We start from the raw sequence: 22,008 nt of genomic DNA on the forward strand, positions 1-22,008 counted from the left end.
CCCAGCTTTTAATATCTATTACTGTAACTGTAAAATGACAATATATTCTAAATACAACTTTAAAAATAAATAATAATATAAACAATTACGATAAGTAATGAAATACTAGGTAATCTTCATATAACCATCAACCACTACATGAATAATGTAACAAGCTGCATGATTGGATGACTCCTTTGATTTACACTTTCCAGTGACTAGTTAGGTACTTGTAGCTATTTTTCAAAAGCTCTTATAAAACCTTTAGATTACCTAAGTTCGGTGCTTTTTAGAATGGTGAGGAGAGAGCAGTGGTGCATTCATACCTGCTCTCTCCTTACTATAGAATCGTGAGTGACTAGGCTCTAGAAAAGCTTTACTACTTGCAGTACATTGCTGTTTTGTCTATGCGAGTCATCTCAACCTGTTGTAGAATAAGTGTTTTTGCAAGCACCTACAACCTATGGATAAATATGTGAAATACATAAAGCGCTGTAAGGAATGTTACCAGCAGAGAAAACATGAATAACATTCTTTTTGGTTTATCCTAAAAGTTATGCATATTACTGCTTATCAGGGAAGTCGGGTCCCTTGTCTACTTGTTAAGCCAGTAAAAGGCAGCTATGTAAACTACATAGCTAGCATAGCACAGCAGCAATTATACAAGAGCAGGTTACAGTAGTGTGGCAGGTAAGCTGCTAAAGTCTGGTTTCTATATGATAGCACGAGGCGCGCATCAAGGCTCACAACGTCGTGCGTAGGCTGGCTGTGATGGGGAAACGTCAACGCACGACGATCGTGCGATGTGCATACCCTGATCGCAAGGATCCAACAGAATGGATCCTTGCGATGAGTGCGCACAATGATGTATCCCACAATACACCGCTCGACCTTTTCAACCTATCCCACAATTCAAACAGAGGGCCGTTTTCCGAAGAGCTCGATCTCTCTAACAAAAAAGTAAGGAAATTATCCACCCTGTCCAATGCAAGCATGGCTCCTCCGCGCCATGGAAACACTGCATCGCAGCCCAAGAAATGCATTGCACCCAATCACTAGGTAGCGCACAATCATTGCGTTGTCATATGGAAACCAGGCTTTAATAAGCATAAGCTCTTATAGGAAGTTGTCCACTCCTGCAGCAGATAGCAAAGAAATAACTCCTAGGCTTTTTCCTCTACGAAGGTCAAAATTTGGACAAAGTAGAGACCTGAAGAGAAGAACTTCAACATTGTATGGACGTACACTTGACACTCAGCTCCACATTTTACTTGGAGCCAAACTGAGCTGCCGAGTTGCAGTTACCTCATCTTTGTGGTAGCAAAACTCCTAAATGTTTAGAAGAAATTGCCTGCCGCATATGCATGCAATTAGAAAGTGATTTTAAGGTGTTTCAGAACACAAATATGGCAAACTTAAAATTTCTCTCTCCTCGCAGGACCATCATATAAGCAGTCAACAAATGGCTAGTGTGGTTTATTAAAGCAATCATAAATTTCCAAATTGATATGCATGTATTTTCACCAATGCTGGCTTTAAGGATTAGTTTCTAGTCATGTAACAAAGGGGGTGTTGCATGATACATTACATAATACAATGCAAACCACAGCTTTTTATTCATTGATAACACTAGTTGACCTTGAACCTTGACCTTGAACAATTTAAATTATTTATTACTATTTTATATCTTTTAATGGTTTCTTTTTAATGAAATAACTATGCTAGAACAGCTTTAGCAAACTAATTTTGTAGTTTTGAAATTTTCTTGACTTTAAAATTGTATAAACTCTTTAATAAAATAATAAGATTACAAAATTAAACTATTCGTTATATTTTTCTAGTCTATTTAACAAAAAGAACTCACAAGTCATAATAATTCCTAACTTATTCTTTGACTGTATGTAATATTAGGTCAACCTTTGTAATGTTCAGGATGCGAACACATTGATTAAATGATTTTATGTTTTAGCTTCATTTTTAACATCGTATACTTTTAGACGGCAACAGTACAAGTTTGTTATAATAGATGCATGATGGGAGTAAGAGAAGACAACTATATTAGAATCATATAAAATCATAGATGGGAACATGCTTAGTATTAAGAGCTGTTATATATACATACGTCACTACCTTAAACCAAAGTGGGCGTGTCTATGCCAATACTCACCTAAGTGGGTGTGGCATAGAGTATAAATATTCATTGTGAAGGTGCAACTTTCACATTAAGACTGAACATAGTGTATCATTGGCTATATTTAAAGATGCCTCATTTACTACTGCTGAGCTGTTTGTCTCTCAGCGCTTTTGGTTTTTTGCTGGAAGAGCCATCTTATCGAGATTCTAGACTCGCTGACAAAAATGTTCACAACTTCACCTTTGTGCTGACTTGGGAGCAGTCTATGCTCTACACGGATAAAGATGGAGTTCAATGGGTAGGCGAACAAGAGCCGATTGTTTAGTAACTACTGTAGATGCACTGACAAGCGCAATAGCTACAGTTGATAGTCGGCAGCGGTATTCAACTTGGCATAGATGTTTATAAAATGTTTTAAAATATTTATGTATAGTTTTTATTATCAACATATTAAAAAGTAGTGCGAAAGAGTAACAAGAAAACAAAGTAATCCAACCGCAAGTTATTTTTAATCTATCCATATTATCTATTTTGAGCCTGAATTTGTTGTCAGAAACAAGTCATTCTGTGGGCCAACTGAAAGTCTTTTTGTTTATGGATGTATTTGCTAGAATGCTAGAATGCTTAATAAAATGTTTACAGCTTTACATGTATGGTGAGAGTTGACAGTGATTGGAGCTGGCTTTGCGATTTTTCAAAACACTGGAGTAGAATTTTGGCCATGAGTGCTTGATCAGCTTCAAAATAAAAATTTTTTAAAGAAGAATAGCCAACAACTTTAAAAAAAAGAGAAATGAGTAAAAACTATGAAACCTGTAATAATTTATTATATGTTATGTTATCTTTTGAGCTTTTATCTTCAGAGGTGCCATATCATGCTATGGAAAAGTTGAGCGTAAACAATTGATATTTTTGTAGTTTTCTATGGTTATCATGCTTGTGTTTCTTTGGTTTCTCAAAAGTAAAATGAAACAGCGCCACAATCTACCTTAACATTCCAGTCACATGTCTCAATGAATACTACAAGCCTACAAGAATAATTTGTGTTAAGTACAACCCTTCAGGCTGTCCTAAAGGCTTGATACAGAAAGAGTTATCTTCTCATACAAAAATTTTAGATTTCCTATAGTGATTTGCTGAGCGTTAAGTAGATATACTTTAGGCATTCATTCTGTGAAGCTCCATCTGGCGTGCTAGTCAGTCATTCTGTGAATTTCCATCTGGCATGTTATTCGGTCATTCCGAGGGCAAGTTGTATAAGGGTTATATAAGGCTCCAAATAGTCACTCCCTGTAAGTTTTTGTTATCCGGGCCAGTATGTATCAGCCGTGAGTCACTCTAATGCAAAACATATCATATATCTTAAGTGTCAGGTAAGTTCAGTTTTGATGAGCAAACAGTATTGCTAACAAGTATTATGTTATTTACAATAGATGTTTACCTACTATGTTTGTTTTAAGTTATTCACTCACCTAACAACAAAGTCATTACGTATTAACTTGAGGAAGTCAAACAGGAAGTTTATATACATATAAGAGAGCAATAGAAGTAGACTAAAGAAACCAAAGTTAAAATACTCTACTAAAGAGAACACAATCATGGGTCGAAAATAAAAGTTTGGAAGTTTTTAAAATACGCTAATAAAATCCGCAATTCTTATGTTCATCTGTCTACAACCACCCTAAGGGTATTTATTGGGGGGAAATAGATTGCACATAAATTGAACTCAGCTATCTGGCTTTGCAGCCTAACCCATTACTAGATGAACCCCTGGAAAGCCTTGCAGCATTATAGAATAATTTGGTTCATACTTATTACACATGACAATCTCTAATAATGCAGAGAATTGGCAGTGTACTGGTTTTGCACAATTTGCAAAAACATTGCAGCTCTACTTTCACATCAAAACCTTTGCGGATTAAATAACTTTTTTACATGTGTTTCACTTGAATTTAATAAAATGACTAAATTATATTATTTAGGATTTAATAGTGGGTGCATTATAAAATAGTAACTTAGGATCATTTTGACAAAAAATATCACTGTATGATCCTAAAATGAAGTTTTGCTGAGCCACAGTAACAGTTGAAGAGAATATAGTATCAACTAGGACTTGTTATTTATTGTAAAGTATTGCTAAATAGGTTGCTAGAAGAAAAGTGTAGAGTTTAACAAGCTATTAGTAAGAAAACTGCTAAATAGACCCAGCAAAAGGTAGAAAAAGTGCTACGGAAGGGATACTGGATAGTGTTTCTTATGCAAGAATGCTTTGATAACCACTTCTGAAAGCACTGTATATCAGTTTTCAACAACTCTGAGGTATAACAAAGATTGACGCAGCTGGGAAAGTAGAGAACTGAAACTAGAGATAGAGCCAATATGTAGGCAATTCAAAAAATAGAAAGGTGGTACTGAAGCTCAGTATGAGGGTGAGAGGTGGTACTGAGGCTAGATGTGAGGATATATGTGGTACTGAGGCTAAATCTGAGGGTGAGAAATGGTACTGAAGCTAAATGCAAGGATGAGAGGTGGTACTGAAGCTAGATGTGAGGCTAGATGTGGAACTGAGGCTAAATGTGAGGGTGAGAAATGGTACTGAAGCTAGATGTGAGGATAGATGTGGAACTGAGGCTAAATGTGAAGATGAAAGGTGGCACTATAGCTAGGTGTGAAGGTGAGAGGTAGTACTAAAGCTATATGTGAGGATGAGAAGAGGCATTGAAGCTAGGTGTGAGGTTAGATGTGGTACTAAAGCTAAATGCGAGGATGAAAGGTGGCACTATAGCTAGGTGTGAAGATGAGAGGTGGTACTGAAGCTAGATCTAAGGGTGAAAGGTGGTACTGAAGCTAGAGGTGAGGGTTTGATGTAGTACTGAATCTGCAGGTGTGCTACAGAGGCAAACATTAGATTTCTGAAGATCATACAAGTTATATCTGTGATGAGATTGTCAAAGTCTTTAGGTTTAATGCTAATACAACTTAAATATCTCCGAGAATGTTGTTTCTCAAACCATTGCGAAAAAAGCAATAATTTTAGTGCAATGAGCCACTCCTACTAAGAAATGTTTTGAACTGTTCATGAATACTACTCTTAATGGTCATCAAGCGAATTAGATGTGAAAATGTTTTTACAACCATTTCTGTCTTGAACAAGGTGATCACAGGTAATCGTTAATAAGAAAAGATCTGTAATCAATAATCACACACAATGGTTAATAAGAAAAGATCAATAATCAATGATCACATTCAATGGTTAATAAGAAAAGATCAATAATCAATAATCGCAGACAATCGTTAAAAAGGAATGATTAATAATCAAAACATTAACCTCTAAGAGCCCATGTAGGTCACCTAATATGCTAGTGAACACATTCTTTTTTATATTCCACCACTGCCTCAACATGTTTTACACTTAATTTGCTGTCCCTAAAATTTATTAAAAGAAAAAATTGGTCGTATAAAAATCTTAATTCCATAGCCCTGAGCGCCGAAGAGATTGCTAAAAGTCTGTAGAACAATCTTGTAATTATGGTCTCTGGTTATCAGGATTCGACTGCCAACCAATAAAAACGGAGGCTGTGATCCAAATTCTTATCTGAAAAAATTCTATTGATTAAAAATATGTGTTGACCTGAAGCAATGGAAGACTTGATGGAACGTCTAAAAGAGGAGTTGAAGAGAAGAAAATAAACTCTAAAAATTCAATTAGTAATCTCATAAAACTACTCTCTGGGGAACTCATAGAGAAGGCAAAGTAGACCTTTACATAAAACATGCAAAAGGTATAAGACAAAATTTGTGATACTGTATTATACTTGATGCCGCTAGTCTGGTGGTGCTGTTAGCAGTGCGCTTGGCTGCAGAACTCAGATACCTGAGTCCAACTCCTGTGTAACTTCTGTGCAACTCCTGTATAACTCCTGTGCAAGAGGTTTTTCTTGTAACGATCGTTGTATATCTTCGGACAGATGGACAGACACGGCTCTTATTATACTTATTATAGTAAAAACTAATATCATGTGATTGTCTTGTGTAATAACTATAGGCATAAATATTCCTAGTTGTGAAAAGGTGGGCAAGGGGTGCAGATGAAAGTGTACTTGGCTGAGATAATATATATGTTATTATAATATATAATTATATACACTGTATATAGTTTACATACTAATATTATGTATTATAATATATACTGTATACAGTATATATTATGATGTATTATAATGTAATATATTATAATATATTATATTATAATATATTATATATATATAATACACCGTATAAGTATAATACATAATATATTTGTGTACATTCTCAACACTCTTTTATGCATGTAGTCCTAGTACGTAGTACGTAGCAGCAATTAGGGAGTCTGATTAATGCTTAAGTCATCCTTTTTATACAGAATGTTGACATGGAGAAGGGTGGACACCTGTTTGCTTCTCCAAATGGAACAAAAAGACTTCTACAGCCAAAAGATGTTGCGACATTAGACGGCTACCAAACAAAGTACATCGCCATCAACGGCCAGATGCCTGGACCAACAATAGAGGTCCCAATCGGCGCCACAGTAAGTCAAGGAATATTTATTTCGCAAAACATTGGTTGTGAGGCGTTTAGCCAGTGGCCATGTTTAGTATGAATTAATTGAACAAGTCTGCACGTAATCAGGCTATGATCTGGTTTATGCAACTGGCAATGCTGAATTATTTCAGCTAGCTAAGGTCTTGTCAAAGTCAGGTAAAATTAAACCTTGGTGCTCGATCATAATTCATTCAGATTTGGTGATCGAGCACCAAGATGTTTGAAAACTGAAACCCATTTCCTTTAGGAAACAATGGTAAGTATTTTTATGGCAGAGCGTGTAACCAGGGCCGTATTGATAAGCCTCCTGGTCATCATGATCATAGGGCCATGTCTTCAAGACACTGAGGAAGGTCTGGCCTCCGTTAGGGCCCTCCGGCTACTGAGAAGAAACTGAGCGATTGAAAAGAAACCGAGCAGAATGTGAAAAAGAATTCGAGCGTAAAACGAAGGAAAAAATACCGGAGCCTAAAATGGAGGTACAAGTATAAAAGGAAGTATCCTTCGTTTTTGGTGAAGTCATTCTATCGTTGTCTGCCATCTTTATGGACAACTTTTATTGTTAAAAACACGAAGCTTCTGCAATTAATTATTGCAAACAATGCTTTTGTTTGCAAATTATTTATTTTAGTATTAAAACAACACCGAAAAATACTATTAATCAAAAGAATGGACGATCGTTTTTTACAAAGATGACGGCTTTTTTGTGGACAAGCGCATGTGCAAACAGGGTGATGACTTAAAAAAAGCGATGGATATTCGATCATTTTGGCATAGTGATATGCACACCCTCTCTGCACGCTTTGAGTTGTAATTTACTACCTGTCATGTACATAAACTTACATATTCATTTAGTAAATACATATTTCTTTGGCACTTAACACTCAGTGTTGTTGTTTACCTGACTTGAGGAGAGTAAAGGGAGCCAGCAGTTTTCCTTACAATATTCTAATCTATTTTCACCCCAACTCAAGAGAAATACCTGAAATATTAAAAGAACGTGTATCTAAACAGCAAAATTTATCTAAATTTTGGACTTCAAATTAGAGGTTAAAGCAATACAAAAAGTAGATAACTAACAAAAATATCCTCTAATGAGCTGTGTATGTTTTAGTCCATTTACGATCTTATGTTTTAGTCCATTTACGATCTTATGTTTCAGTCCATTTACGATCTTATGTTTCAGTCCATTTACGATCGTATGTTTTAGTCCATTTACAATCTTATGTTTTAGTCCATTTACGATCTTATGTTTCAGTCCATTTACGATCTTATGTTTTAGTCTATTTACGATTGTATGTTTCAGTCTATTTACAATCTTATGTTTTAGTCCATTTACGTTCTTATGTTTTAGTCCATTTACGATCTTGTGTTTTAGTCCATTTACGATCTTGTGTTTTAGTCCACTTACGATCTTATGTTTTAGTCCACTAACAATCTTAATCAAATAGACACTTAAAGGTTGACTTGCAACAAAATTCACATTACAGTTATTTGGTATCAAACGATTCATGATTTCTTATTCTGCTGTGTCGTAGGTGCAAATTATGTGGAAATGTGATTACAAGCTTTTAAAAGCTCAAAAACGAATAGTTAATTGCCGTCATCACGAAACCGCTGTAGATTGGAATCATTTTATTTCTCTTACGTGCTCAATCCATTTGGTTATTGTTTTGACCAAGGCCAATGGCCAAAGCTGTTAAGGCCAATTATTATAAAAGGTTCAATATAAAACATCTTGTAGCACTAGTTTATGACAAACACTTAAGATTTTATCGAAAAGCCCAAATCAAATATAGATGCTCGCTACTTTACAGTTTTGTTTCAGCTTTGTCTAATCGTCTAATCGTAATCTGATCACGTGACCTATATACTTCCTGCCAAACAGCGCAATTATTTTCTGCAGCATTTTTCCGATTACCACAGGTGACCAACGGGCTTGTCATGTTTATCAGAGAATAATATGTACTCCGAGCTAAGGTTAAAAAATTAAACGCATTTTCATGGTAGGTTATAAGATATCAGTGCTGAAAGTGACAGCATTACAATGATGATGAAACAGACGTGTAAGGACCATAGACATGGTTTTATTGAATGAGTGAAGTATATTTGTGAAAATATTTTGACGAATGAGGTTGCATGAAAGTGTAAACAGAACCCATCCCGTTCAACTATGTCCCATTTGAGCCGTTTTGGAAAGAGGTTCTAATCTAATGCAGTTTCGAGATGGCAGCGATTAACTGTTCGTTTTTGAGCTTTTAAGAGCTTGTAATCACATTACCACATATTTTGCACCTACAACACAGCAGAGTAAGACATGGCAAATCTTTTGATACTAAATAACTGTAAAGTGAATTTTGTTGCAAGTCAGGTTTTAACAAATCGTCGCAAAGGGCCGAGTTTAAAATGAACCAAGATTAGAATAAGTGATAACACACAGTTTGTATTGCAAGATAACAAAATTACCGAGCAACAAGCTCAACTCAACCTATTCAAAATGAACACTCACTACTTTATGTTACTTTACGTTTTGCTTAACGTCATGCATAGCGTCAAGCCTGACCCTGTATAATGGAAAACCGAGAAGCAATAAAAGTCTCATTTACAATTGTAAAAAGCCTATTCATTTACAATATAAAATATCTCTCACTGAGGAGTGTGCTTGGCTCAACTCTGATTTTTTTGTTCTCTCGGCGTTCTCCGGCTCAACTCTGCTAATTTGCGCACCAAAAATCTGTTCAAAAATAAATGTATTTTTTACTCGAATCCTTTTTGTTTGAGTACCCAATTGTTTAAGTAAAAACTAAATATAGCATCGGGATTCCACTGCACTGCTGAAAAATTGGGGATACTTTTAGATTTGCCATTTATTAATTTTATTGATGACTGAATGTTATTTCAACACCAGTTCAAATTAGCTTTTAGACCTTTTGCCATTGCGCTGTTGATGCAAAGCTTCTGACAAAGAAAATTTGGGTTGGGATGGAAGCCAAAGTAGTATTAACCCAAAAGCTAGCAACTGAATGGCTTCAGTCATATTCAATTTAGTTTGGAAGCCGAAGCTAGCGTTTGGACAATATATTACTAGCAATTGTAATATTTCTTTCATTTTGTCCCATAGATTGATTCAGAACCCATTGAATTTAGTGTTTCAGAACCCAATGAATGGAAGAGCAACCATCAAGCAGGAAATAGCCAGTGTTAAACATTTACGGTCAGTTCTGCTCTGATTGGCTGCACTCTGTGTTCTACAGAGACATGTCTACTTCAGAGTTGTCGAATTGGTTGCAAAACCGAAGACCGAGTTTCCTTGCAATCACGAGAGCGTCTATGTTTTCTATGTCTGTGTTCTTTATTCAAGCAGTCCAATATAAATTCAGGAACTTTTCTTTTGCAGAGCGCACACGCATATACGTGTACGTGTACGTGAACATGTACGTATATGTGTATGTGAACGTGTATGTTTATGTGTATGTGTATGTGTGTATAGGTCATTGATATAGTGTTAAAAGCAAAGACAATGCTCAAAGTTAAAACAGGCTGCATTAAAAACTCTATTTTAGGCAGTATTAACTATCCGGGTTTAGAACTCTAGTTATAGAGAAACCACATTTTCCACATTTATCCCTGCCTTCAATACTTCCTCACTGCTCTCCTTTTCTGGCTCGTCAACTCCACAAGGGAGGGGCACAGCCCGCATATCTTTCAGCTCGATTAGAAGGCACCACCTCTAGCCTCACTTAAACTTTAACACCCGTAGTACTAAATTCAGATTCCGACAGTATTCATCGCATATGTGGCAAAACAATGTTTCAACTTGCCATCTGCTATTTCACATAGTCAGCTTTCCTTGTTTACCAGCCTTTCCATTTATTTGGTGACTTTTCTCAGCTATCTAGATGCATATTTTAGTCGATAAAGCCCTATGCTTTACAACAAATAAGAATTATTCAGGTGTAAAACTACAGCTTCCTAAAAACACTCTAACTGTATTTTGATGATGAAATATATATTTAGTAATACCATATGTCTTTGTAGAGCCAAGGGTGCACTAATACTATTCACTCCAATTTAAGTAGTCCTTGTTGTGTACTCTTCAACCCGTGTTTGCGCTAACAAAGAAATCAATTGCTTTTAAAGGAGGTCCAACACCGGCCAAGTCCACGCATTTTGCAAACTAGATTATCGGGTGGTCAACTTTGTTTCCGTTTGGAGTTATTGGTACATGAAATATTATTCAATTGAACAATTTGACTCAATAGGAGCCCAAGTGAATGCAAAATACTGATTCTTCCTGGAATCGCTTCCTTATTAATTGTAAACTTGTTTAAGCAGGTCTTAGTCAAGTACCTTTTCTCATCACATGCATGTAATCGGATCGAGACATCATTACTATCTTGTTCTGAAGTCTTTTAGAAAGTTCCCTAAAGCCTGGTTTTTATGTCGGCTGCGACACCTCGGCAATAATCTCGTACAGAAAGACATTGAGGCACTAGGCTTGACGTCTTATCTTCACATAAAGCTGCACCACTTGTGATCGCATAAAAATGTCGGCTCACTATGCTGTTTCGAGAGTGCTGACCTTCACCTGCAGAGTGTGCATTTCAAGCGGGTTTTGAGTGCAGCCCCTTGTAAAGGTTGAACAATGCTAAAATGTTGCGATGACCGCCGGCAACTACCAGCGATACTCAGCCCGTAGGTCCCTATTTCACTGTCGATAACCTTGCAATCCTGTCACTGATGCTTGCGACGTATATGGGAACCCGGCTTAAATTAGTCAATTACTAGCAAAAGATTTCTTTACAATTGAGATAATAGTAGAGGTTTGTTATTTGCTGAAGAATTTTTAGTGATGCTTCAATATTATCTCTATATATTATATCACTATAGCTAAAAGTTTTGCTCTTTTCCTCAAACTTATCTAAATATTCCAAAAAAAGGATTAAAACTGTGTCCTCGTTGTCATATACACAAAGTCATACAATATTACTAAATATGGTATCTTAGTAAAATAGTTATCAGCAACCTAACAAAATGTACATTTATGAGAATATACACACAAATTATCCAGTAGATATATACCCTAACAGTTCTCACAAAATACACTTTAGCAACATGCCACTCCTTAATCGCTAACAAATTTCCTACTAAATTACATACCTGTAGATTAGATTCTAATACATATATGGAACTCTGTTAGAATTGAAACCTTCTTAATCTTTTGAGCTGTGCAAGCACAAAACATATTTAAGAGGGATTAAAGACATTTTGTGACACTTGAGATGATAACCGCGCAACGTCCTACCTGAATAAAACAAGAAGGAAATGCTGATGTTTATCTTTGCGTAATAAGAAGTGACGTGATTAAACAAGTATGTGGTTACTTCAAGGAAGTATTGATTTTTTGTAGGTGTTTGTCAAAGTTCAAAATAATCTTCTGACAGACAGCGCCACAATACACTGGCATGGTCTAACACAACGTAACACACAGTGGTCAGATGGAGCGCCATACATATCTCAGTGCCCAATACCGCCACACACCAGCTTTACATACAAGTGAGCTTTGCATATGGTCTAAATTAACTTCAGAATAATTTGTCGTATTATATATTTATATTTTGAATCAGAACTTTATTCTGTTTATGTACACTGTCACAAGTTTGCTGTTTAAATTAGTCAAGTAATAGCTGTCAAAATAATTAATATGTGTTGTAGTAAGAACCATGTTCACCCATCTTTCTATCTGAAGCCATGAGTAGATGTTGAAAAAACGATTGTATTATAGGGTATTTGAACTCTTGATCAGCAAGTTGGTCAACCAACACACTAACCACTGAATCAATTTTTCTCTGTCTATATTACGGAGTTATTATGCATATACTTATACTCTGCGCTTGATTGCCACACCTCACGATCTCTCATAACACGTCGGACCTCTAGAATACTAGTAGCCTTTACTATAATAAGAGCCGTGTTCGCCTGTTCGTTTGTCCAAAACTAGGTGTAGAGGTTAAGAAAATGTATTGCCTCATACAGGAATCAAACTTGGCATTCGACTAAACGGCTAGGTATGCTGCCAGCTGAACCACTCGACCACCTTGCTGCTTCAAGGAATAATTGTGCGCATAGTTATTACACATGATGATCTTTTACTGCCCACAGGCCTGCCATTGTACTAGTAATAATATTAACTCAAAGCATAGCTGGGTTGGATGCCAGCTGTAATTTAGTAGTTACTGATACTGAAGAGTGAATATAAGCTATTATAGTGTATTTTTCTTGTATTGGTAGATTTGTAGCAGAGCATGCTGGGACCTTTTGGTATCACTCACACCTGGACATGCAGAGGATGGACGGTTTGTTTGGAGCTCTGATAGTTCATGACATGTCGAGACCTTCCTTTCCATCATTCACAGTTCAAGTTCATGACTGGCTTCACATGGACTCTGATCAATTTGCCACAGACCTTTACGGTCCTGGAGAAGAGACAGCTGTTTATAATCGTAAGTTTTCCAATATTCAAATGTCGGACTAAGAAATCCATGTTTTAAAAACTTTAAAAGCTTGTTACTTGTGTAAACAATAAAGTTAGTTGCTAAAGTAAATTTCTGCTGCTCCGACTATTCTAAAGATATGAGTGATTTTTAGAATAAAATTGAAATAAAAGAAGAATAGAACAAAGTAGATATTATAAAGAAGATTCTTTACAAAAAAACACATTAAGGAGTCAATTTTTCAAAGCAAATCTTGAACATGACTATAATCTATTAAGTTTTTCTGTTACTTTCAGACATGTCAGTGATTGTAACCGTTTTTTCTCAGCAATTCCTGATAGATATGATGATTTGGCGGAGGAAGATGTCGGAGATCTAAAGTCTGACTCCTTCCTTATCAATGGACGAGGCCGGTTTAACAATAACTCAGCACCGCTGACAGTTCACAAGGTCACCTCTAGACAGCAGTATCTGTTCAGGTTTATCAATACAGGCTTCGACAACATGATTGAGGTAGATGCATTATATACGATACATACTACATGTATATTATATGGCTGCCCTGTGTCTAAAAAACAAACATTTGATGGCTTTCTAAATATTAGAATGTTAATTGATTTGAGTTATATTAGATTCAACATCAGTGGCCAAAAAAAAATTTATCATGTTGGCTAAAGAGATCATTTCGGCTTAATTATTTAGTACAGTGCTGGACATGGAGAAATATTTAAAAAAATTTATGGTATGTCTTTAGTCCTGCCTCTATGCAGTAAATGTATTTTCATGATAACTTTGTCAGCACTCAGACATTGGCAAGCTTCAAAGCTTGTTATAATGAGAACAAATCATTTTCTTTCAATTTTACCCCAAATTCATCTCTGTATTACATTTATTTAATTAAGGTTCTCAAGTGACATCATCTTCAATTTGAAGTTGGTCACCCCTTTTGACTATGGTTAGTCATAGCATATTCTTCACTTATGCAAATACGTATACACATTTAATGATATGCTCACAGGTATCGATAGATGACCACAAGATGACCGTAGTTGGAACAGACAGCTCAGAAGTAGAGCCAACCAGAGTCAACTCTGTGTTCCTAGCTATTGGTGAAAGAGTTAATGTTCTTGTCACGGCAAGCCAATCAGCCGGTAACATAACCAGTTATAGCTAACCAGCTTGTAGGCTAGCGCACTGTATCTTGTTGGGTAGCGAGGCTGGACATTGTTTATGTAAAGATTTTTTTAATGAAAATACATTTGCTCTTAAACCGCAAGTAGCACTATGATCTAAGGCAAAATCATGCAAGGCCTAAAGACTATAAGTTTTTTATATGCGGTGTAACAGGTGCTAGGTTGGTTTATTAAAACTTTCTCTTGTCACCATTGTAAAATCGTTAAATTAATATCCTTGAAATTTTAAGTTTTTCATTTTTTGGCTTGCAAACAAGCAGAAATTTATATACATTACTTCATTGGCAATAATTTCATTTCAAACAGCAACACGCTTCGAATTATGCCATAAATTTTCATTTAGCATTTCATTTTTATAAGCTGAATGCAAATGAATTTTCATCTAGCTGAATGCTTGGCATTGCATAGGTAATAAAATAATTACCCAATGAATTTAAGTAACTTAAGCTAGTAAAGCTAGTAACTTAAGCTAGTCTAAATCTTTACTGTAGTAAGAGAAGTGTCAGAAGCCAGCTTACTAAACGTTACGTTCCGCATAATGATCAAGCGAGCTAGTTAATAACCAATAATACTTTTCAAAGTGCTTTAAGCATGCCTAGTTTAAACGATGTCATGAATATTTGCACAATTATTCATTGCTATAACCAGTTGGGCATGTAGTGTATTAAGTTACTTTGCCTGTTTGTTAGCCTGGAGGCTGCAAGTTTAAATCCTCTGCTACCTAAAATTTTATCGCTATAACTGAACACACGAGTGGCAGATAAACAAACACTGAGATTTATGTAGATGTGATTGTGACTAGCATGCAATTACTTTCATTTTTGCAATGATAGAGGAAACGCGCAGAGTGGCTATCAAATTTTACTATTTCTCAATCCCGGTGCGGGTTTTGTAGCCAGAAAGTTAGATGTCAACTCTAGGTTTGGAATTATAAGCAAGCTAAGTGAATGCAGTTTGTGCAGATTGGTCAAGGTTAGGGCAGATTAGGGCAGATGAGGACAGACTAAGGCAGGTTAAGGCAGGTTTAGTCAAGGTAAGGCAGGTTAAGGCAGGTTTAGTCAAGGTAAGGCAGGTTAAGGCAGGTTTAGGCAGGTTAAGGCAGGTTAAGGCAGGTTCAAGCATGATGAGTAATAATACAATAAAGGTAATAGCTGAAGTTTCCTGAGACCTTGCAACAAGAGTTTAGCTGAGGAGCTGTTGAGAAAAACCAGTATAGCTCTATTCTCAAGGTCTACATATAAAGTATAACCAGTTAGCTACACACTGTCTTATTTGTTGTCTGTATTAAATTTTAAACCACTAAAATGAGTTTCTACTCTAATATTAAAATTTTGACTGTATCATTCCACTTGGTTAATTATTAAATGCATCTTATAAGGAAACAATCCTGTACAAACAAATTCAGCATGTTTTGTACAAAGATTTGCTTTTAACTATAATAGCTTCTGACGTACTAAATGTTGACTCTAGTTGTATTTGAAGTAAAAGAAGCTGTTGGTTAGAGTGTCTAAAAGTAGTACTTAACAAGACAGCACTGTTGACAGGTAACTACTGGGTCCGGTATAGAGCACCGCATAAGAACCAGACTCCTTTGGGAAAATCAATCCTTTCCTATGATGGAATAGCACAGGATCCTACCAGCCAGGCTAAAACTTGTAGAGAGGACAGTCCTTGCGTGGCCCTTAACTGTCCTTTTAGCCGGGCTCCTGGTTGGAGATGTATACCAATCTCTTCACTTCGCTCTACTTCCTACCACAGCGGAGAACTGGCTCTGATCAGGTTAGCTAATGGATGAAATATATACACATGGATTATACACAAGAGGTGTTTCTGTTGATCATCTTTTATCAAAAATATTTTTTGTGATTTCTTTCTTAATTTCTTGTTACTTTAAATTTTAATTTCTAAGCGCCAAGCACGAAACAACATTGTAGCTGCCAAAAGAAAATGTTAGTCATAAATTGCTTAATTTATATGTATATTATATATAATTTATATCTATTATATATGATATATTATTATATATAATATTTTAATATTATAGAGGAAACAAAATCAGTGAGCACTTCTTAGCCTACAGTTATATGGCCGGAGACTCAATCAGTGGGCGAACAATGTCCTTCCCTACTTCACCTTTCTACCAGACTGATTATAGAACTGCAGGCGTTGCTTGTAATGACACAGTTTGCAATGCTCGCGGCTGCTCATGCACCCATGTTAAGTCTCTTCCTGAAAACGTAAGTAGCAAAGTAAAGCCTGGAGATATCTTACCTATTAACAGATATGTAATTGGATGGGACAACCAAAGTAATATTTTCTATTAGACCATTATCTATTCATCCCAAAAAAACTTAATGTTTGATTTTTTTGACAATAATTAATTAATTATACATTGTTGTAATGTTCGGACATTAATCATAGCTAAACTAGACAGACAAGCTGCCAGTTTATAGGTCAGCATCAGTTTATGGGTCAGCATCAGTTTATAGGTCAGCATCAGTTTATAGGTCAGCATCAGTCTGATACTAAAAAAGTTATAAATTATGATCTGTACATCTATAAATATAAGCCACAGTGTTTGTCTGTTGTTTGTCTGTCCAGTAATAGCGATAAAGTTTTAGCAACGAAAACTTACCTGCAAGCCTACTAAAAAGCGTGCCTAACCACCAGGCTAAGCAGTTCCTATCACACCCATCGCTCTTATCATATACTGTATATCCTTTTTGCGATCGCACACGCTAAAGGTGCTTTTAAGTTAATACAATACACCCTGGAGTTATGATGCCCTTGTTATAGGATTTTTGTTTTCCTTTCAATCTAGAACATGATGTTTTTTTTGTCTGTGCCATAAAATGAGCACATTTTCTTAACTTCTTGTCATCATACGATACCAGTAAAAATTTCTATCCAAATTAAAATTTGGTAGCCGGTGTGCTGATTACATCGAAATAATGAAAATGCCGATATGTTATTTGTTGAAATCTTTCTCACAACACCTGAAAGAGATACAATGCTTGCGCTTTATTTTAGTTCAGCATTATTAAATAATAAAAACAAAATCGAAAACAGATAGGTCATAAAATTTTAGCTGATGACAAAGCTGAAGTTTATTTTAGTAAGATACATTACATACTGAAACTTAGCCCTAAGTCTGTGTTTAGTAGGCTAAAATCATTTAAATCAGTTAAATTCAACATTTATGTTATACATTTGTCTCAAAGGTAAAAACTTTCTACGATACATACTGCGCAGCCGTATTGCGCGTAGTCAACTTACACTGTAATGTTACATTTTATTGCAAATCATAACCGCTAAGTAGACTAAAGTTACTGCAGGTAATTATGGTTACTAAGATTAACATGTTATTTTGTAAAAAAAATTTAGTATGTACACATTGTATATAAAATTTTAATGTTTTTCCAATGTGAGTGTTTGCATTAGATAATCACTCTGGGTTTTTATACCACTCTATATGACATTTTCGCCTTACGCCGCCAACACTGAAACAGATTAAAATCATACAGTTGTATACCAAATTATTTTTATTGTAATCGTAGCAAAACAGACTTTACTTGGTCATTACTGGCTAATTATTCTACCTTTGCATTTGAACACTTTTACAGTTGTTTTATTTTTCCTCCCAATTTATTTCAACTGCACAAAACCTTTTTTTCACGATATGAATTTTAAAAGTTAAAATGGTAACTGTTGTATATGTTAAATAAAAATAAATTGTTTGTGCAAAGACTTTTTTGCTACTCGGGCAACACCAGCCATTCTTCTAGTGCTACTATATAGAAGACCTACCAAGATGGTCACACCCTATAGACATGTAACACCGATGTTGTACGTAATTACAAAGAACAAATATAAGGGTGTCTATTTATATGTTTAAACATAAATAGACATTTATGTTTAAACATAAATAGACACCCTTATATTTGTTACATTATTATTACATTTAAGGTTTTCCTATTCATATCTATTTATGTTTAAAGGTTGACTTGCAACAAAATTCACATTACAGTTATTTGATATCAAAAGATTCACCTTGTCTTACTCTGTTGTGTTGTAGGTGAAAAATATGTGGGAATGTGATAACAAGCTCTTAAAAGCTAAAAAAACGAACAGTTAATCGCAGGCACACGAGACCGCCGTAGTTTGAATTCTCTTTCCAAAATGGTTCAAATGTGACGTAGTTGTGGTAGATGGTTTTTGTTTACACTTTCATGCAACCTCATTAGTCAAAATATTTTCACAAATATACTTTACGCATTCAATAAAACCATGTCTACTGTTCTTACGCGCCTGTTTTATCGTCATTGTGATGCTGTCACTTTTAGCAGTGATATCTTATAACTTACCATAAAATTCATTTAATTTTTTAACCTTATCTCGAAGGAGTACATATCATTGTCTGATAACCAAGACGAGCCTGTTGGTCACCTGTGATAATCAAAAAGTGCTGCAAAAATTATTTGCGAAGTATTGGGTCACATGATCAGATTACGACTTGCCGATTTGATCAAGTCGAAACAAAGCTGTAAAGTAGCGAGCATCTATATTTGATACGGGGTCTTCAGTAAAACTCGAAATGTTTGTCATAAACTAGTGCTACGATAAGTTTTATATTGGGCTTTTTATTGGCCTTTCAATTTACGTGAGAACATCACGTGACAAGACAATAACCAAACTGTCATGACTACATCAAAGAAATAAACCGATTCCCATCTACGGCGGCTTTTCATTTTTGAGCTTTTAAGAGCTTGTAATCACATTTCCATATATTTGGCACCTACAACACAACAGAGTAAGACATAGTGAATCTTTAGATACCAAATAACTGTAATGTGAATTTTGCTGCAAGTCAACCTTTAAACATAAATAGACATGAATAAGAAAACCTGGTGTATGCACTATGCACTAAGCAGTATGCACTAAACACTATGCAGTTTTGAAAAAGCAAGCTCGAAAACTTTAGCGTGCTATGAACTATTTAGGACATATTAATAAATCATGTTGAAGACATTCAGCACAGAGATAAGAATAAGTGTAGTAATAAGCTTCAACACCCACAAGTATTGTTGTTGTTATTGTGTGACTGTTATTACTGTTTCATGTAAATAACCTCATTTTACAATAAACTTTTACAGGGGATTGTCCAGATCATCATCATGCATCATGTTCTTAAACATTTTATTCACACATGGCACATGCATGGATACAGATTTGCTGTGTTGAAAGTTGTTTACCCACCGAAAGATTACAAATCTGGACTCATCATGTCTACACGTAACTAACTATTATTATTATCATGTCAATTATGCACGCTATAGTAATAATAATAATATAATTCTCAGTACACCAGTAGCTGCTGTTAGTTGTTACCTCTCCAATTTCTTCTTTCCAATTATTTTGTCTCTATTTCATGCAGTTAACAGAGACATTGCCTGCTCCAATGACTTCTGTCATGATGCTCGCTGGATAAACTCAACACTCGGAGATGTGGCGGTAGACAGACCACCCTTAAAGGATACCGTGTTAATCCCTGTAGGAGGTTATGCTATTATAAGAGTATTCACAGACAACCCTGGCTACTGGATGGCTCATTGTCACCAGGCGGAGCATCTGCATGAGGGTAAGACAATTTCAAATGTAGAGTTTTCCCCAATGGAGTACATCATGCATTTCATGTGCTTTACTATTAGATAGAAATTTGAATGTAAAGCTCTAAAATACCTATCATTTTCTAACAGGAACCTGAAGTTATCTCCTAAAGACTAAAAACTTCTCATTTCTGCATATTTGTTTGGGTATTTGTAAAACAGTCTATTAGTATTTATATAAGACATGTTTGGCAGGTGGTTGGCTGTCGTAAGTCAATCAAACGCTTGCTAGCTGCGAAGGTTTTCATATTTGTAAGTATCTGGTGTTAGCCTTTTAACTCAAGTTGAAATGCTTAGCACCAAATTATAGTGAGCTTATTTTTTCGTGAGTTATTATTATATATTATTATATTTTTTTAGTGATTTTTTATTGCAGGAATGGCTATGGTATTAGATGTCAATGGGAAAAGTATTCAAGTACCAAAAGGTTTTCCTACTTGTGGAAACTTCATCCTCTAGCAAGTCAAAGTGTCAGTTCAGCCTCTTTGAGTTTGGCTGCTGTAGAATACATATCAGAGCTATGAGATCTTTTTAATTTAGGACACCGTATTCAACACCACCAACACATGTGCTTTGATCCGAAGTAAATGTACATTCATACTAGACAATTACTTGTATGTCACATTAATATCTTTAGACTATTTCGTGCAGGCAATCATGATGCAATCAGTAATTTTTGGTAACATTTTTCTGTTTGTAAATTTTCAGTTTTGTAAATAAAATTTACAAGATGTTCAATTTTTGGCAAAATATCAAATTTGTATTCAGAAGTAAACTAGTGACAGACAAGACAAAACAGTAAAGTGTATGTTAACAATAAATGCTAACAGTAAAGTGTATGTTAACAATAAATGCTAACAGTAAAGTGTATGTTAACAATAAATGCTAACAGTAAAGTATATGTTAACAATAAATGTTAACAGTAAAGTTTATGTTAACAATAAATGTTAACAGTGGAGTGTATGTTAACAATATTGAAGTGTTTTTAGCTCTTTGCAGTTAATTGCCAGCTACTCAACCATCAGGTGTTGGTGTTATTCTTGTTCTATGCTGTCCATTCAGCCATTAAACTTCAAATACATTTGATAATATGACCCGCAGGAGGTGAGTGTGCATAAACAAAGGTCTCAGCTGAGCTTTAACCTTCAGCCCTGCTGCTCGAGTCTTAAAACTGCCTTTAAGCTACTGTCTGTGAATATCTGCTAGGGTCAGTAGGAACTTTGTCATAATTTTTTTTATTTTATCTAGTAATTTAATATTTTCTATACTTTTATAAATGGGAGTTGTCATCACATATCTAAAAACTGAGCATTGTAGTGATTCAACCTTGTGATATTAATTATATTAAAAATGGCCATCAAGCTGAAAACGTGCTTGCATTTAGTATTAGTTGTTAAACTTAAGAATTCTCTTTGGTAGACAGAAGAGAACTGAGTAACTCTGCAAAAACTTTCAGTCTATTTATGGCTCACACAGGCTGCAATTTCTATTGAATCCCTCTTACTCAAACTCGGGAACCTAAACTATATACATTTGGAGTATATTCATAATCAAGCACAAATTTAGGCCAACACCTTAATGAAGCTGTGTACAATGTATGTCCCAAATGTGTTCTGAAGAATTACTTACTAATGCATATGTAAGTTAGATGATTGAAAGTGTTATATTTTATATTCAAAATTTCACTTGGCAGCAACTCCATCAAGCATCTTTTCAAAGCTATTCAATGACATGGTATAAGATTCATTTTATTCAAAGACTTGCATAGATTAATCGGACCTATTAGATATTGGTATATCGCTGCGATCACGAGCCAATCCTTATAACCGTCTAATAATAACTACTATTGAAGAGTGACCATACAACTGTTTCATAATTACATAAACCAAAAACAAATGAAACCTAGTCCACACTCCTCATATTATTGATCATATTATTGAAAGAACATTTGTGTTTTCAAT

The 22,008-nt window shown here is 35.2% G+C and overlaps 1 protein-coding gene across 1 annotated transcript; it reads left to right on the forward strand.

Moving 5' to 3' along the window:
- The first annotated feature begins 750 nt into the window (after nucleotides 1-750).
- LOC137405297 (uncharacterized) lies at nucleotides 751-20,524 on the forward strand. The gene is made up of 12 exons (XM_068091524.1): nucleotides 751-939; nucleotides 2,241-2,411; nucleotides 6,516-6,680; nucleotides 12,105-12,250; nucleotides 12,986-13,197; nucleotides 13,517-13,701; nucleotides 14,207-14,339; nucleotides 15,926-16,160; nucleotides 16,426-16,618; nucleotides 19,535-19,673; nucleotides 19,816-20,019; nucleotides 20,424-20,524. The coding sequence occupies exons 1-12, from the start codon at nucleotides 751-753 to the stop codon at nucleotides 20,504-20,506; spliced, it is 2,055 nt and encodes a 684-aa protein (XP_067947625.1). The 3' UTR covers nucleotides 20,507-20,524.
- The last annotated feature ends 1,484 nt before the right edge of the window (nucleotides 20,525-22,008 follow it).

Source organism: Watersipora subatra, chromosome 9 (genome assembly GCF_963576615.1).
Source record: "Watersipora subatra chromosome 9, tzWatSuba1.1, whole genome shotgun sequence".
NCBI classification, from domain to species: domain Eukaryota; kingdom Metazoa; phylum Bryozoa; class Gymnolaemata; order Cheilostomatida; family Watersiporidae; genus Watersipora; species Watersipora subatra.

Excerpts from the sequence above, each read along its gene's own strand:
- LOC137405297 (XM_068091524.1), top strand. The coding sequence starts at position 751 with ATGGGGAAACGTCAACGCACGACGATCGTGCGATGTGCATACCCTGAT. Across the intron at positions 13,702-14,206 it reads GCTTCGACAACATGATTGAG|GTATCGATAGATGACCACAA; the intron begins GTAGATGCATTA and ends ATATGCTCACAG. Across the intron at positions 20,020-20,423 it reads GGCGGAGCATCTGCATGAGG|GAATGGCTATGGTATTAGAT; the intron begins GTAAGACAATTT and ends TTTTTATTGCAG.